The sequence below is a fragment of the Talpa europaea genome, assembly GCF_964194135.1.
Source record: "Talpa europaea genome assembly, chromosome: 5".
NCBI lineage: Eukaryota > Metazoa > Chordata > Mammalia > Eulipotyphla > Talpidae > Talpa > Talpa europaea.
This window is the reverse complement of record NC_140071.1, coordinates 112835335-112853550: the sequence shown is the minus strand read 5'-3', so window position 1 is coordinate 112853550 and position 18216 is coordinate 112835335. Positions and strand designations below refer to the sequence as shown.

General features: G+C 36.1%; 1 protein-coding gene across 1 annotated transcript in view; it reads left to right on the top strand.

Annotated features, from left to right (window-relative positions):
* The window catches only part of CEP135 (centrosomal protein 135), a gene marked incomplete at its 3' end in the record, with an annotated part of 51479 nt that overhangs the window by 24867 nt on the left and 8396 nt on the right, over positions 1 to 18216 (top strand). Inside the window, exons 12-19 of the mRNA XM_084233375.1 lie at positions 633 to 785; positions 6604 to 6681; positions 7838 to 7989; positions 15237 to 15352; positions 15424 to 15578; positions 15994 to 16049; positions 16784 to 16952; positions 17941 to 18051. Coding sequence (XP_084089501.1) covers positions 633 to 785; positions 6604 to 6681; positions 7838 to 7989; positions 15237 to 15352; positions 15424 to 15578; positions 15994 to 16049; positions 16784 to 16952; positions 17941 to 18051 — 990 coding nt within the window. The remainder of the gene's footprint in view (positions 1 to 632; positions 786 to 6603; positions 6682 to 7837; positions 7990 to 15236; positions 15353 to 15423; positions 15579 to 15993; positions 16050 to 16783; positions 16953 to 17940; positions 18052 to 18216) is intronic.

Here is an 18216-nt window from a genome sequence, read left to right as displayed (position 1 = left end):
TTATAATTAAACCAGCATGACCTTGAGCCAAGTTTATCCTAGAATTCAGGCATGGGTTATATCTATCAAACGGTGGGTGGTGCTCACTATTTGGATATACAGGATAGTAAGGACTTAGCCTCTACTGAAAAAACTCTAGAGAAAATAATCAATACAGTTTGGTCCAGTTAACAAAACTGCAGTTGTGAGAGCAGAGTCTGTGGAAACATGGTGTCTAACACTAAATTTGTGCCCGTCAATCTCCTCTTAGTCTACTGCTACTTCAAGAGGGACAGATGGATGTGAAGTTAAAAAGTCAAGTCGAGAAGTTATTTTCACTTTTGGCACTTTTTGCGGGATTCTGTAGTGCAAATTGATACACTTCTGTGCTTTCCCCATTGTTGGCTTAGATTTCAGCTTTCTTGGGTCTGCTTAGTTAATTACTAGTTGCCCATCTGCTCTCTGGTTTCCAGAATTTGGTAGCAGGCACTTTTTCAACCTCCTTGTCTTTTCTTTTTGTTGTTGCTATTATTTTAGTCCTTTTACTCTCATTTTCTGAAGATTTGGGAAAGCAAAAGAACATGTTAGTTTGCCTTTTTTTTTTTAACTGGAGTTTATCCAGATGTTTTCTTTATATCTTTTAATTCTTTAAGGCTCAGGAAGAATTATCGGTACTAAGACAAGAATCTTCCCAAACCGCAGTCTCCCAGAATATTATTAGTCTTATGGAAAAGGAAAAAGAACTTGCAGTATCTGACTTAAGGAGGATTATGGCAGAAAAAGAAGCTTTAAAAGAAAAATTAAGAGTAAGTATTGAGATTGACTTATTTTTGAAAGATAATTTATTAAGAAAAGGGGAGGTTATATGTTTCCCTATGAAGTGACTTTACAGTGTAGTGGGCTTGACAGACAATGCACATGAGTCAAATCTACACCAGTATTTTTGCATGGCCTGTGTGCTAACAATAGTTTTTGAATTTTTAAGGAATTAAGAAAATGTCAAAAGAATATTTCATGACACATGAAGGTTATGAAATTGAAATTTCATTGTCAACAAATTGTTATTGGAATACTATGCTCATTTGTTTATGTATTCTATATAGCTGCTTTTGTGCTGCAGTGGCAGAATTGAGTTACAACAGAAACTGGATGGCCCACAGAGCCTAAAATATCTATTCTCTGGTTCTTTATAGAAAATAAAAAACCCCTCATCTCAATAGAAGTTCCTCATGTGGAAGAACATGATCTTGTTTTATAAAACAGCTTTATGAAGATAGCCACATACCATACAATTCACCCATTTAAGGTGTGTAGTTCAGTGGCTTTAGTATATTCATAGACTTGCTAATCATCAACACAATCCATTTTAGAGCATTTTCATTACCCTAAAAAAGAAACCTGATGCCCATTAGCAATTATTCTCCATTTCTCCCCTAGTCTCCTCAACCCTAAGCAACCACTGCTCAACTTTCTCTGGATATATCTACTCTGGCCATTTCTTTTAAATAATATCATTCAGTATGTCATTTCTTATATCTGACTTCTCTCACTTAACATAATGTTTTCAAGATTCATCCATGTTAGCATATGTATCAATACTTCATTCCTTTTTACTGTGGAATAATATCCCATTATATGGATAGACTGGGCAGTTGCCACTTTTTGGCTGTCATGAATTGTGCTAGGAACAATCAGGTACAACTTTTATTGTGTAGATATTTTCATTTATCTTGGCTGTGTACCTCTTTTTAACAATTTGAACACCTGCAAGGCTGTTTTTCAAAGTACCGGTACTATTTGTATTCTCCCCAGCACTGGTGTAAGATTTCTCATTTCTCTATATCATCACCAATCCTTGTTACCTGTCTTTTTTATTTTCATTATGCTAGTAAGTGTGAAATAGTATCGTTGTGATTTTGATTTGCCTTTTCCCAATGGCTGCTGATGTCTCCCCTCTTACCATGTTTGTGTTTGGCCTCTTGTATATCTTGAAGAATTGTCTGTTCAGATCCTTTCCCGATTTTTAAATTGGGTAATTTATATCATGATTTTTGAGTTGTAAGAATTCTTTATTATTCTCAATACAAGTCCCTTATCTGATGTATGATTTGCAAATATTTAACCTTTATTCTGTGCATTGTGTTTTATTTTCTTTTTTTTAAATAATAAATTTTATTTTTATATTCCCCCATACAATTGCAAACGCCCCATTCTGACCCCAATCCTTCCCCTCCTGCCCCCCACCCCCCAAAAAGTGTCTCTGGTTCATAGTTTTTTGTTGATTTTGATTTTCACTTTCTTATATTCATTTTCCTGGTCCCTTATTTAAGTTTTCTAGATTCCTGCTATGAGTGAGACCATTCGGTATTTTTCTTTTTCTTTTTGGCTTATTTCGCTGAGCATGATCCCTTCCAGTGCCATCCATGTTGCTGCAAATTGCATGTGTTTATCTTTTTTGAATGCTGAGTAATATTCCATGGTATATATGTACCACATCTTCTTGATCCAGTCATCTATTTTTGGGCATTTGGGTTGTTTCCAAAGCTTAGCTATTGTAAACAGTGCTGCTATAAACATAGGGGTGCAGGTGCTCTTTGGAATTGATGTTTCTGTGTCCTTTGGGTAAATACCTAGGAGTGGAATTGCTGGATCATATGGAAGCTCTATGTTTAGTAGGTCCAGAAATCTCCACACAGCTCTCCATAGTGGTTGGACCAGTTTGCACTCCCACCAACAGTGCAGAAGAGTTCCTTTTTCTCCACACCCTCGCCAACATTTGTTGTTGCTAGTTTTTTTAATATGTGCCATTCTCACTGGTGTAAGATGGTATCTCATGGTAGTTTTGATTTGCATTTCCCTGATGACAAGTGATGTTGAACATTTTTTCATATGCCTGTTGGCCATTTGCATTTCCTCTTCAGAGAAGTTTCTTTTTAGCTCTTCTGCCCATTTTTTGACTGGATTATTGTCTTTGTTGTTGCTGAGTCTCATCAGCTCTTTGCAGATTTTTGTGATCAGTCCTTTATCATTAGTGTTGGGTGCAAAAATGTTCTCCCAGTTGGTGGGGTTTCTCTTTGTTTTTGTTATTGTCTCTTTTGCTGTGCAGAAGCTCTTTAATTTGATGTAGTCCCAGCTGTTTATCTTTGTCTTCACTATCACTGCTTTGGGTGATGTGTCTATAAAGATGTCTTTGATGTGCAAATCCCGTAGTGTTTCGCCTATATTTCCTTCTATGTATTTTATGGTTTCAGGTCTTATGTCTAGTTCTTTAATCCATTTTGAGTTGATTTTTGTGTATGGTGTGAGGTAGTGGTCAAGCTTCATTCTTTTGCATGTAGCGACCCAGTTTTCCCAGCACCATTTATTGAACAAACTTTCTTTGCTCCAATGCATATTCTTTGCTCCTTTGTCAAAGATTAGTTGACCATAGATCTGTGGGTTTATTTCTGGATTTTCTATTCGATTCCCTTGGTCTGTATGTCTGTTCTTGTTCCAATACCATGCAGTTTTGATTATTATGGCTTTGTAGTATAGTTTGAAGTCTGGGAGTGTGATGCCTCCATTCCCTTCTTTTTTTTCAGGAGAGCTTTGGCTATTCGGGGTTTTTTGTGATTCCATATGAATTTCATCAATAATTGTTCTATTTCTTTGAAGAATGACATTGAAATTTTGATTGGAATAGCATTGAATCTGTATATTGCTTTTGGTAGGATGGCCATTTTAATAATGTTTATTCTTCCAATCCATGAGCAGGGGATGTCTTTCCATTTCTTTGTGTCTTCTTCTATTTCTTTTAACAGTGTTTTATAGTTTTCTTTGTATAGGTCCTTTACCTCTTTTGTTAGATTTATTCCCAAATATTTGATTTTTTTTTTGTTTCGATAATAAAAGGGATGGTTTTTTTTGATTTCTTCTTCTTCAGATTTATTGTTTGTGTATAGGAAGGCTACTGACTTTTGTGTTTTATTTTCTTAATGTGTCTTTTGAAGCACAAAAGTTTTTAATTTTGATGAAGTTTAATTTAGTTTTTCTTTTGTTGCTTGTTCTTGTCGTGTGATATCTAGGAACAGTCTTTTTATGTTTTCTTTTCACAGGCTTCAAAAAAAAAATAATACACAGCTTAAGACACACAAAGTATTTAATGCCCAGCACATTCTAGGAACTCAGTATTAATTGTTACAGGTTTTATTATGGAGTGCCTAGTTTACTTCCAGTAAATAGTACTAGATAAATGCTTTGAAAGTAGTACCTAAATTTGGGAGTAAGAACATTTAAGCATTATAAAGATGGTCTTTATGTCATACACTTTTAGTTAAAGTTTTACTCCAATTATTCAGTTTAAGAATGCTTTTAATTGGGATCTTTTGGAATACTGTCTTCCAGAAAATGTTTTCTTATAAAAAATAAGTGTTAAAATTACCAAATGGAATAATTCTGTGCACAATATGGCAACTCTTTGCACTACTACTGATTTATTCCTTTCCATATCTGCTCAAATGACCAGGGAATGCAAAATAGAAATGAAAAATGCAATAGTACTAAATAAAAACTTGGGAAGAAGTGACATTTTCTTAGAATCTTTCTGCATTGTAGGAGACAGCATTTATGAGTTTATACTAGGTCTTTTACTTAAAAGCTGAACTAATTAGCTCAATCCGTAAGCCTCCTTTGGTATTTTCCTGTTATCCCATTGTCCACCCGGTGGATCACTGACTCCTCTCTGAAAGTTAGTATATCTCTCTCAGTTAACTGCCAAATCCTAGTGATGCCACCTCTTAAATAATATGTGACATCTGTTAAACCCCTCCCATGTGAGAGGCTCTCTTCTAAGTGCATTTTACGTGGACTGTTTTAGTAAATCTTCACAGGTCACTTATCAAATTGGATTTGGAGTATACTGTGTTATATGACTGACTATTTCAAATATAGCTTTAAAATTATAAAATAGTATGCTTGAGAAGCTGTGTAACAGTGGTCTTTTTTCAGGTAGGTAATACAGAGACCTCTGAGTTACAATGAGTTTGAATAATTTAACCAATACTATCCAGCTATGAAGTTATAGGAAATCTGGATCCTGAGCTCACATTCATTTCTCTTGAATCTATTTCTTTCCATTCCCTCTGCTATCATGTTCTGGCCATTACTCTCTCTTACCTGCATTACTGTATTCATATTCTCATAACTTCTAGGCTTGCCCCTCTCAAAAATATATTTCACACTGAAGTCAGAATCATCTTTCAGAGATCTAAATCCTGTCACATCACTTACTACTTAAAATTTATTTACTGTTTCAAGGACTTCCATGATTGGCCCCTGCCTGCTATGAGGTTTAGCTTCTTTCCTACAGATCCTACCACTCTTTCTCAATACTCAAGACTTAATGGACTTTTCTAGCCTGCAAATTTCAAAATAGACTTATTAAAAAATTCCTTTATTGGGCCTCCCCGGTGGCGCAGTGGTTGAGCGCTGGGTTGCGAAGCTGCCCGCAGCCTCTGCAGCGCCGGTTTGATCCCCAGCTGCTCCCCGACCACCGGAAAAGGGTCCCACATGGTGCGCAGACCTCTCCTGCTGCCCGCTGCTCCCCTCAGCAGTGTACTTCGGTCCTTCTGCCTGCTCCGCTCCCCGCTCTGGCTCTGGTGAATTCTCTCACCCTCCCGCGCTTCTGACTGTACCCAGTGCTTGTATAAATAAATAAATAAATAAATCTTTAAAAAAAAAAAAAATTCCTTTATTACTTCCAGTCCATTCACCTAGCTGATTCCTGTTCATCCTTTAAAGCCAGCTTAAACATCATTTCCCTCAGACAGAAAACAAATCATAGATTTCAGACTTACTTTTGGTATGTTGTTATACAGTTCCTTTTTCTAGCAGATTATTCATGGATTTTAACTCATAAGTTTGTCTTTTCTATTAAGCTATACTATCTATAAGGTCAGATACTGTTCATTTTACTGACTGCTAAATTCCTATTACCTGTGTGGTGCTTGGCATATAGTATGTGCTTAATACTGGTTGAATGACTTAACAAATGAATAAATTTGTACAGTGCAGTGACCCTTTCAACTAAATACATAATCCAAATATCAAATGTCTTTATTTTTTAATGAATAACCTGGATGGAAGTATAATGCTGCATTAGAAAACCTCAGCAAGAATTGAAAACGCTAGTATAAGCAAAAAACAGCACTTGTGTTTATACTGTTGATCAGCTCATACTTGAAAGTCTGATCTTTTATATGGCGTTGTAGTATTCTGTTTTCTGTGTCTTTCTGAGCTCATATTTTCTTCCTTATACTCTTTCTTTTCTCTGTCATGAAGGCCCATTCTTGAGCTTATTTAATTTCCTGGTACTCAAGGATTAACCTGTATAAATATTTATAGATGAACCCATACCAATCTATATGTTTTGTTACAATCATATATGAGGTTAGAGTGTAAAAGATGAAACCCCATTTTGCATTTTTTCTAATCTAAAGCATCATTTTTATAAACCATCTAATGATTTTTTTCTAAAAACATTGTTTTATGGAAAGACAAAGTAATAGTATCATAAACTTGCATTCCTTACTTTTCCTAATTCTTTATAATCTCATACAAGTAAACATCTATAAAATTATCTTTCAGAGTCTCCAGGAAATGAGTCATTTTGGAAACTCAGAATTAGAGAAAATTGTTGAACATTTGACATGTGTTAATCACCAGGTAATTTATTAAACATGGTGTGGGACTTGCACTTCTAGATATGAAGACTTCAGTGTCATGGGTGATTAGGAAAGGGTGGTATAGTGCACAGAGATTAAGAGAGAATGATAAAAGCCAGTGGAAGAAACCCCCAAATATATGGACACTTGATCTATAAAGAACATAGATCAATGGGGAGAAAGGAAAGATTATTCAGTAATTATTTTGGGAATAGTTAGCTATTCATATGAATGTATATAAAAAGAAGTTAGATCCTACCTCAAATATACCATACCTAAAAATCAATTTAAGGTTACTAAAGTTCTTGAAAGATAAAACATGGGAAGACCTTGGAGAAATAATTTGTATTATATTACTATCAGACACTTGTCTCAATATTATATATGTATATATAAATTTGTTGTATTTTATGATGTTAACTCTCTCAACAACCATATAGCATATAAAATGCTAATAATATTGTCCTCATTTCACAGATGAGGACACTGAGGTGGTAGAAAAACTTGCCCAAGATCAAACAGCTCACAAGTGTTAGTGCCAGAGAGTGCTCCTAGATAAGACACAATAAGTTTATTCCTTAAAGGAAAACAGTTAAATAGTATTGCATTAACAAGAACATCTTTGCCAAATACCCATAAATTCAAATGACAAGTATTTGAGGAGATTTTAATATATTTATGATATTGTGTTATTATTCAGGGGCATGATATGTCTTTATATTAAATCAGGGGTGGTTTTTTTTTTTTTTTGCAGTTAAGGAAAATTTTATAATTTTTTCATATATGTCTGGCTTATTTTATGTTTGGTTTACAGTGTTTTCTGCTCTGATGTTTCTTCAGTTCAGTGCTTTCTACTTATTGCTTTTTAGGAATGCCTCAAAATTTTTGTTCTGTTGATGGTTTCCCTTCCCGCTTCATTAATATTATGAATATTATGTTCTTTTTTCCCTTTTTGTGAGGGTATCTTTTCTTTCAATAATATTGAGGGAGGAGTTAAATATGTGAATTCATCCTCACATCAAGAGCCTAAAATAGATTTTAGGCTTGACAGTATTTTTAAGTAAGTCTAACTTATTTCCTTAGTTTTCTTCCAGAAATATCAAAGACTCTTAAAAACTGAGACATATACCTATTAATTTTCAAAATTTAAATTGTAGCTTGAAAAAGAAAAATGTGAATTAAAGTCTAAAATGTTGATAATGAGAGAAACAATAGAGTCATTAGAGAATAAAGCAAAATTCCAAGCCCACAAACTCAGCCACGTGGCTGGTGACTCCTCTCTTCAGAAAACAGAGATGAACTCACTCAGGTAAGTATATTCAAAGTTTTGTTACTACACTTTTGGGGACATGTTTGTGGTTATATAAGGTTCAGAATCATGGCTTTTTAGACCAGGGCTCTGAGCAGTAATTCCCAAAGTTGGCCTTTCAGCAGAATCACCTGATTGAGCTTTTAAAAAGTATAGATTAAAGGGCAGATTGTTGCAGCTTCTTAGTCACTGAATAAATCTGGGAGGTTTTAATTATGTGTGATTTTTAAGACTTTTATAGGTTGATTGGATTGTAGGCAAGTTTTTGGACTACAAAATCCTTCTGATCAGTTGTACTCCATCATGTAGGGTTACTGAAAATTATAGAACTTTTCCCTACGTATATTATTTTCCTTCTCTTTCTTCTTTCAAAGAAATGTAAAATCAGAATATTCACATACCAGTTTAAAAAGGTGGTATGTCTGAAGAATGGTAAGAGGTCAGTATGTAAACAATAGATGCTGTCAGGAGATTGGAATTAGGTTATGAAAAACTTAGCAGGATAACCCAGATTATCTGGACTTATAAACATAGAGAATAAAATGAAATTTTTCATCAAGGGAATGATACTAGGAAACTGGTAGAAATAGGGAAGAAGTCCTTGGAGTCTTAGGCAACTGAAGGCACACAATGACAGTGAACTTGGAGAACACAGACCAGATTTAGAAACCATTTCTTACATAAAATCACACAAACTGAATAGCTTATTATATGGGATTGAGAGAACAATGGAGTAATGCAGAACATTTGTCTTAAGGAGATTGGGTTATTGGTTAGCACATAATCAGTTTAGAATTCAAACAACTAAAGGAACAAAGAAACTGTGAAGTTGGTTTTTTCCAGGACTGGTAGCTGCGTAAGCAAAAAGATGTTTAAAGATCAAGAGAATAGGGGTTTGATTCTAAAGAATCAGAAAATACTATATTTATAATAAGAATCTAAAAAAGATTTCAGCTATCACATGACATTGCATATGTGGAACTAAATCAGTCATGAAGCAGTAGCAACTTCTATTGGAAAGGATTATGTTTATGATCATTAGAAAAAGATTGATAAATTAAAACTGAAAATGTTAGTGAACAGTTAATTGGATATTGCTGAAAACTGAGTTGGTGAAATAGAAAACAAACTCAAAAAAATTCACCTGGAATTCAGACTCAGAAGAATAAAAAGAAATGAGAGGAAAAAAAAAAGACACTGGTCTAAATGCAAACACTAAAAATCCCCAAAATATATAATAAAATAAACAGAAATGAAAATTGAAGGAGTGATTGGGAAAAGAAAAGTCTGAGATTATATTCAGATGGGATCCCTGGTTATCAAGCAAAGTTAATGAAATAAGACTGAGAGCTAAATATGTCTAATTAATTAAGGAATATTGTATTAGTGACTGATAGTCACTCTGATTTTTGCCCCATTGTTACTCTGACTAAACATCTTGAAAATAGACTTTAGAAAGAACTAGGGTTGAAGCTGATTTTACTGGGGGGGAGCATTGTAAGCACTGTATATTCCCTATGAAGGAGAGCTAGCTGAATAGCCAGCCCTCCTGCTGGTTCATGTCTGTGTTCAGCTCCCAGTACAGACACAGTGGTGTATTTCTGTTACCAGAATTGCTAGTCTACCCTTCTCTCTTGTGTCCAGCTGACTGGGTTCGGCATTTAATCTGTGCTTTTTCTTCAGACTATATCTGCAGCTCCCTTTTCCTTTCTTTATAGGATCTTCTTTACTTTTAAATGGCAGAAATTTCAGTGCCTTCTCTTGGATCCCCTAGCCTACAACTCTTTGGGGCATTTTCTTTCTTAAACTGATATCTTTTTGTCTTGCAAGCTCAATTTCTCATTTCCCTCACTTAGGGGTAACTCAGTCTCTGTGCTTGAGGAAAGGATTGTGAGAATTTTTCTCTCTACCTTGCATAACCTGGGAAAATTGCATGATTCTATAACTGTTTCGTTTCGACAGAAACTTGTCTCTGAGAAAAGCGTGTCAGTCAGCCACCATATCTGTAAACATTGGTAGAACCACAAGATCAAGCTGTCAGGTTCAAATCCAAAGCTAAACCCAATAAAAACTGTAATGGCATTCTGTGAAAGCAAAGCCACATTATCCAAACCTTATGTTGCTTTGGATATGCTGTTCCTTTATTCACATCAAATTCTCTTACCTTGACATGAAGTTGTTTAAGAAGCTGGTACTCAGATAGTTGAAGCAGTCCTTTCCGTTTACTCATTGAACCCATCTCCGTTTCCTTCCTGGGGCAGGCATCTTCCATCAAATTCAGCACCATTAGTCTTCTTTATATCAAGCACAGTCTCTAATTGTCCAAATAGAAGATCTTTTGTCAGGTCTTTTGGTGCAGCACCAGAGGACATAATACAGAATGCCACCACATAGTCACTTGTTAAGGGCCTCCCTGGTGGCGCAGGGGTTAAAGTCTTAGTGCTATCAAGTTATCGCTAGTCATTATGGCATGAGTTCTGCCCTCTGCCAGGGAGCTAACCCACATGGACAGCTGACCTCTCCTGTCTCACCCACTGTTCCCCCTCAGCAGTGTATTTCAGTAGATCTGCCTCTTCTGCTCCTTATTCTGTCTCTGGTCAATCCTCTCACCCCCCACACCTCTGGTCTACACCCCAGTTCTTGTATGCAAAAATAAATAAATCTTTTAAAAAATGACAACTTGTTAAACAAATAACTTGATTTTTAGCATTTAATGAGACCTGGCATTTTATACCCCAAACCTAACCTTTATAATGCTATAAAGCAGCTTTTTCTCAACCAAGGAAAGATTGTATATTAGTCTTTCACACTAGCACCTAGAACTGGGGTCAGTAAAGTTCTTCAGTAAAGGGACAGAGTCAATTTGTTAGACTCTGCAGGTCGTACAGTATATTTCACCTACACAACACTGTCTTTGTAGCACAAAAACTGCTATACACAGTATATAAATGAAGAAATGTGTTGGTGGTCCAGTATAACTTTATGGACACTGAAATTTGAACTTCTCATAATATTCATGTCACAAAATATTAATCTGTTGATTTTTGCCCCCCATCATTTAAGCATGTAAACCATTCATGGTATTCATGGTACCTTACAGAAACAGTTTGCAGACCACAGATTGCTAACCCCTGCTTAAAGACAGTTTCCAGCCAACTTAGACATTAACTTTTCTCAATCAACAACCTTAATCCTCACAACTGCTAGATGTGAGACTCTAAACATTTAGATTTCTGCAGTTGAAAATACCTCAGACTGTTTTCAGTTTGCCTGAGGTTATATACTTAGCCAGAATAAAATGAATGCATTAGCAGATTTTCCAGGAAATGCCCATAAACTCTAGTTAGAGTAATTATTATGGCAATAGGTATCAGTTGTTATAGTAGGAGTTGTTTAGTTGTATTGAGAAAACCAAACTTGATAGCTGCTTCCCCTTCAATAGTATTTATTTGTTAAGGCAGTTGAAAGGGAAAGAAGGCTTGTCTCCTTAGGAGGCCTAAGAACTCTCTTCTGGGCATGCCTAACACTTTTTTCTACTAAGACAGGAAGAGGAGCCAGGGTCTAAGTAAGGACAGCTGAGCTCATGGAGCTGAACTTGATAGGGCCGTCGATACAGATCATCATCCCTTTACAGAAGGTAAAAAGAAAGACCATTCCTGATTCCTCTCCCCTCTCTGACCACCAAGAGATGATACTTATTTGAAGCCTTTCACAAACTCTTATGAGCCATCTAAAATATAACAAGGACACCATATTGGTTTCTCTTTTCTTTAATAGGCCATCACTTTCCAAAGCCCTTCTTAGAGCTTCAATTCTATTTTAGAGCTTGAACACTTACAAATTTTTTTTTTTTATAGAGGCATGTTTATTTATTTATTTGTTTGTTTTGTTTATACATGCACTGGGTACAGTCAGAAGCGCGGGAGGGTGAGAGAATTCACCAGAGCCAGAGCGGGGAGCAGAGCAGGCAGAAGGACCGAAGTACACTGCTGAGGGGAGCAGTGGGTGGCAGGAGAGGTCTGCGCACCATGTGGGACCCTCCTCCGGTGGCCGGGGCGCAGCCGGGAATCGAACCGGCGCAGCAGAGGCCGCAGGCAGCTTCGCAACCCAGCGCTCAACCGCTGCGCCACCGGGGAGGCCCTTGAACACTTACAAATAAAGAATGCTTTAAGATGCTGTCTTTGTTTAAAATATATCCCATCATGAAGGGAAGTAATTATTTTTGTCCCCTAAAATAAGAGCATGCCTACATTTGTGTAATGTAATATAACTGAGAAACTTGAAACACACAGATACAGTCTTTATCCATCCACATGGTTGGTGAGTAGAGAGCTAGAACTTTGAGTCTAAGATTCTAATTTAAGTTTTATTCTTCACTCTGCAGTGAAAAGTCATCACTTCCTTTTGCTATGTTTATTAGTACTTTCAAAATTTAGAAATTGATTCATTTTCTTAACAACTTAGTTCACAAAATTTTCTTTCCAAACACCAGGATAAACAATAATATGATAGTCACACAACTCTTCTTCCTTATGAATTTTGTACCTCAATTCTTCCATTGAAAAGACCTTCCTTCATCTTGATACTCTCAGAAAAGTTACTATCCAAAGTCAGCTATAGAATATGTTATTCCTTTCCCTGTCTACACTAGAATATGAAAAAGCAGAGCTATTTTTAGGACTCAGTAAAGGCCTCCTTTATATGTATAATCAATCACGTGTTATCCTGTCTTTCTTTATCAGTCCCACTTTCATTAGGAATTAATCTGGGGCCTCCCTGGTGGCGCAGCGGTTGAGCGCTGGGTTGCGAAGCTGGTCGCAGCCTCTGCGGTGAGGGTTCCATCCCCGGCTGCTCCCCGGCCACGGGAGGAGGATCCCACATGGCGCGCAGACCTCTCCTGCCGCCCGCTGCTCCCCTCAGCAGTGTGCTTTGGTCCTTCTACCTGCTCTGCTCCCTGCTCTGGCTCTGGTGAACTCTCTCATCCTCCCGTGCTTCTGACTGTACCCAGTGCTTGTATAAATAAACAAACAAACAAATAAATAAATAAATAAATAAATCTATCTTTAAAAAAAAAGGAATTAATCTGCTATGAACTTAGATGTAAGAGATCTTTCTATCTAGGATTGCAAGCACTTGATAGACTTCATTAGGGACACTGGGTCATTCCATATTTAAGAGCATCCCATATAATGTCCTGGCAGACATTTTCCCTTTCTCATAGAAATGTTAATTTCTCTGAATCTACATAGAAGACAATGTGATGTGATTGACATCTGACTAGACTAGCCTAGATTTCTATCTCCTCTTTGTCTCAATAGGTTTGTACCTTGCAGTAGTTATTTGTTTCTATAAAATTGGGATGGTAGTTCTAATTATGGAACTGTTGTAGGAACAAATGAGTTAATGTATATAAAATTTTAAACAATTTGAGTATTCCTTTTCTTCTTTCTTTCACTCCTTGTAGTTATATTTCTCAGAGCAACAGCTGCAGCTTTTAGGAGCAGCTTAATATAGTGCAGTAATCTGGACTGCACAGGTAATTTTATGGAGTAAAATTGCCTGAACCTAGTGTAGTTCTAATGTGGGTTCTGTTTGTATACTTCTAAAGAAGTCAGTCTCAGCTTAACTTTCCTTCCTACCTCTGGGTCATCATTCACTTGCTATTAAGACATGGTCATTTCTTTTGTTTTTCAGAATACCTCAGTATTGCCAGTAAAACATCTTCATTTCTATGGGAATGTCCCATCTTCCTAGTGGCTTCAGAATCCAAACCTCCTCTACCAAGTATACCAAGGAATCCTTGGTATCTTTGTCTTGGTCTTATTTTCAGATGAACCCTAAAGGGTCCTATGGCACTTCTTGGTAAATAGCTTAAGTGACAGTGTTGTCTTGCCAGCAAGGCAGGTTAAGAACTCCTTAGTCAGGACTAAAAGCATTTTGAAGGTTCTAGGTAATATTAGAGCAGATTCTTGTTACTTCTGAAAAGTAATGTGACTGATAAGTAACAGATTAATCTGAAGCCATCTTTATTTCCAGTACATCCCTTTCTTTTGAAACCAGTCTTTAGTCTTGAAGTCCCCCCTACACTATGAGAAATGCCTTCCTTCCCTGTTTACTGTTGTTAGGGGAGTGGATGCTTGTGGGTCCAGGTGTGTACGCCGGTTGAAGAGTAACAGCCGCCACACCAGACTTGAGAGCAAGCAAGTGTGGATTTATTGACGCAAATGGAAAGAACTCCTGACAGCAGGAGGGGGTCCAAGGGAGGGTGCCCAGCCCTGTCTATGACTGTATACTGTCAGACTTCCGGTTGTCCAATGTGCCAGATTATCGATTAGGCACTAGGTGGTTGGGAAGTTTTTTAGTGGTTGTTTTCTGTCCAGAGGTAGTGGCTGCTCAACAACATTTCAGTAAAACACTTGTGTTTTCCTGGGAGCTGTTTTGTTCCTTCTGATCCTATATTGTTTAAATCACTGTCTCGTGTCTCAGCCTTTCCTGTTCTCCAAGTTCACCTGGTATCAGTTCCTCTCATTATAACCTCCAGTTGATTACCCAGCAGAGATTTCAGAATAGGAAGCAAAGTTAAAAGTTCACTGGTTAGAATGGTCAGGATTTATGAATATTCCTTTGACGTTGTCAGGCTGTACTGTAAAAGCAGGATTTTAGAAATAGATTTTTTTTTAAAGATTTATTTATTTATTTATGCAAGCACTGGGTACAGTCAGAAGCGTGGGAGGGTGAGAGAATTCACTAGAGCTAGAGCAGGGAGCAGAACAGGTGATGGACCGAAGACACTACTGAGGGGAGCAGCGGGTGCAGCAGGAAAGGTCTGTGCACCGTGTGGGACCCTCGCCCCGCGGCTGGAGGTCGAACCGGCACTGCAGAGGCTGCGGACAGCTTCACAGCTCAGCACTCAACTGCTGCGCCACCAGGGGAGGCCCTTTAGAAATAGATTTTAAGAAAAGAAAGTTGACATTAGGATACAGAGAAGAGCTTTAAAGCTACCAGGAAGTCTCTGAAAGAGAGTATGCCATTAATTTGATGTTTATACTATATTATTTTGGGGAAGGTACAGCCATATGAAGAAGAATGAGTGGCAGTAAGGAATAATATTTAATACTATTAATTGTTTTTCTGGAAGAGCTTTAAAATAAATAAACTTTAAAAATAAGAAAAAAAGTTTTTAAGAGCTCTCATTTTTAAAAAACTATTCCTCCCAGAGATAAAGAGTGCCATTGTTTTATCTCTAGGATAGTAAATGAGCAGCTGCAGCGGTCACTTGATGATTATCAGCATCGACTTTCCGCACAAAGAGGTGAAGTTGAATTAGCCCAAGCACAAATTAAAACACTGGAGGAGAAAATAGGTAAGTGTTTTTAAATTTTGTTTTTGCTAACCTGAAGTTACTTTGTCTAACAAACAAATCTTCATTTACAGGTAAACTACACCTTAAGATGACTTCACAGAATGAGGAGGCTCATGTAATGAAAAAGACCATTGGTGCTATTGATAAAGAGAAGGACTTTCTCCAGGAGACTGTAGATGAAAAGACAGAAAAGATTGCAAACTTGCAAGAAAACCTAGCTAATAAAGTATGTAACTGTTAAATATCTTCTAGTATCTGAAAAGAAAAGATGATTTCATTCTCTGTGTCAAAAATGCCATTCTTATTATCCGTGTACAAGGTCCTAATGCCAGGACTTTATTAGAATATATTTAAATTTCATTTTATCCCAGTTATTTGAATCAAAAGTTCTTGACATATTGAATGTGATTTTTATCAGATATGATTACATTAAATTCAAGGAAACCAAGTTATCAAGGTGGGTAGAAACATGCCAATATGTGTATCTCCATCTGGGTGATGAAAACATGCTTACTTGTAGCTTTCATTATAGGGCAATTTATATAATTGGATTTGAACTATGTAAGTTTGATAAATTATGGAAATTAAACTAAAGATTTCTATGGGAATGCATTAGAATCATATTTTTAAATTTTCTGTAGGACAGAACTATTGCTCAGATGAAGATAACAGTCTCAGAATATGACTCTTCTATGAAGTAAGTAATCAATGAAATAGTATCAAACTTTTAAAAAAATTTTCAGTGAATGCTAATTTGGTCTATTTAAGTAACAGACAGCAGCAGGAAAATTTCCTTGTTCAGTTTTTCCAGTTTTGCCTATGGCAACATACTTTTCTATCTTCTATGTGAAATTATATTATCCTTTTTAATTTTCCCTCATTCTCTCATCCCCACCTTGAAATCATTATAACTTACTAGTTATTCTTTAACATTTCTACTTGCCCTTTCTTTCTACTGTAATTACCCTTATCAGGACTTAATCATTAAAACTTAGATTACTTTAGTCATCAGTCTTGAATTTATTGTACCTCTAAACCTATCTTAAACACTATTAACAAAATTTTACATTTTTTATGTGTTGTATCTCAAGACAAGTCATTAATTTTATTTAAGTACCGTTGCATTGTATGTAGTAGTGAGGAATAAAATATTAAATAAAGTATCTCCCAATTGAATTTGTTGTGTTTTACTCCTAACACTTGCAAGTTTTCTGTTTTTACTTTAGGAATAATTTAATTTTTTACTTCATTTGCATATGGTGATTGATAGAGATTTCATATAGCTGCTTTATCTAATTAATGAGTATCCTAGTTGAGTTACTAGAATTTCTTGTATTGTTAGCATGCTTAATTCCAATTATAACAATTATCTTTTAAATGAACTAAATCCAAAAAGTTTCCTTTATTATTTCCATATCACTCATTTAACAGCCAGCTAAAGGAAACATTGTCTAATCGGGACCGGGAGATAAACAGCCTCCGGCGGCAGCTAGATACAACTCACAAAGAACTTGATGAAGTAGGAAAATCTAAAGAAATATCTTTTAAGGAAAACAGACGATTACAAGATGATCTGGCTACAATGGCAAGAGAAAACCAAGTATGAACACAATGCATAAACTTTGACAGCTTGCAGTATACAGTTTTACAGTATATTTGTTGTTTGCTGAATTTTAAAGCTCTATGTTTCCTAAAATTTGATAACACAAATAATAACATGAGAAATAATTATCTAAGGAGAATAGTATTTGTAAGAGTCTTTTAAAATGTGGTTTAGAATGCTGCTATTATGTATTAAAGGATGTCTAATGGATGCAACTGTAGTGGTCTCCTCACCATTTAGACCTTTGTTACAAAGCATCCTAGAACTGGAAGCACGGAATTCTTTTTTTTTTTTAAAGATTTATTAATTTATGCATATAAGAATTGGGGGGTAGGCCAGAGGTACGAGTGGTGAGAGAATTCACCAGAGACAGAATGGGGAGCAGAACAGGCAGCTCTACTGAAATACTGCAAGGGGAGCAGCAGGCAAGACAAGGAGAGGTCTGCTGTGCCCAAAGCATGGAATTCTTTATGAGCAAAATCATTGTTACTTTACTGGGTGAGAACCCAGCATCACTCCCAGGACCAAGTTGCCTGGTTGTAAAGACCCACAATAGATTTAATTATTCATACTTATTTCTAGTGACTTAGAAATATACCTGTAAGTTAATGAGTATTAGAATGGAAAGTACTGAAAGGTACTGGTTTTTATTGTGCTAGTTTGTTAAAGGATTAAAAAATTAATTTCAGTATTCAGTATAAAGAATATTGCTGAAATATGAATTTAAAATATGCAATCCCTGAGCATAGCTAGCCCTTAATAAAAATGCCAGCATGGTCAGAACTATTGCAAGAGATGTATAATAAGGTTTGGTTAAAAAGCCGGATTCAGCCAAGAAAAATACTTGAAAATAACACCTACAAGCAGTTTTACTTTTTTTCCTATTCTCTTTTATTCCAAATTCAAAAGAAGCAATATGAATATAAATAGAACTCCTTAGGTACTGCATTCATTTTAGATTTATCTTTAATATTTGTATTTATAGGAAATTTCATTGGAATTGGAAGCTGCAGTGCAAGAAAAAGAAGACATGAAGAGTAGAGTTCATAATTACATAACTGAGGTGTCACGATGGGAGAGCTTAATGGCTGCTAAGGTGAAAAAGCACTATTTAGGTTGGATTTAAGACTGATTTTTTTCAACTTTTTCGTGTTTGTTAAATCTGTCTTCTTAGAGATTTACTTATGAGACTAGATAGAGGTCTTGCCTACTGTCTTCTAGTATTTTCCCACAGATGTTACTTCCTATTGTATCTACACAT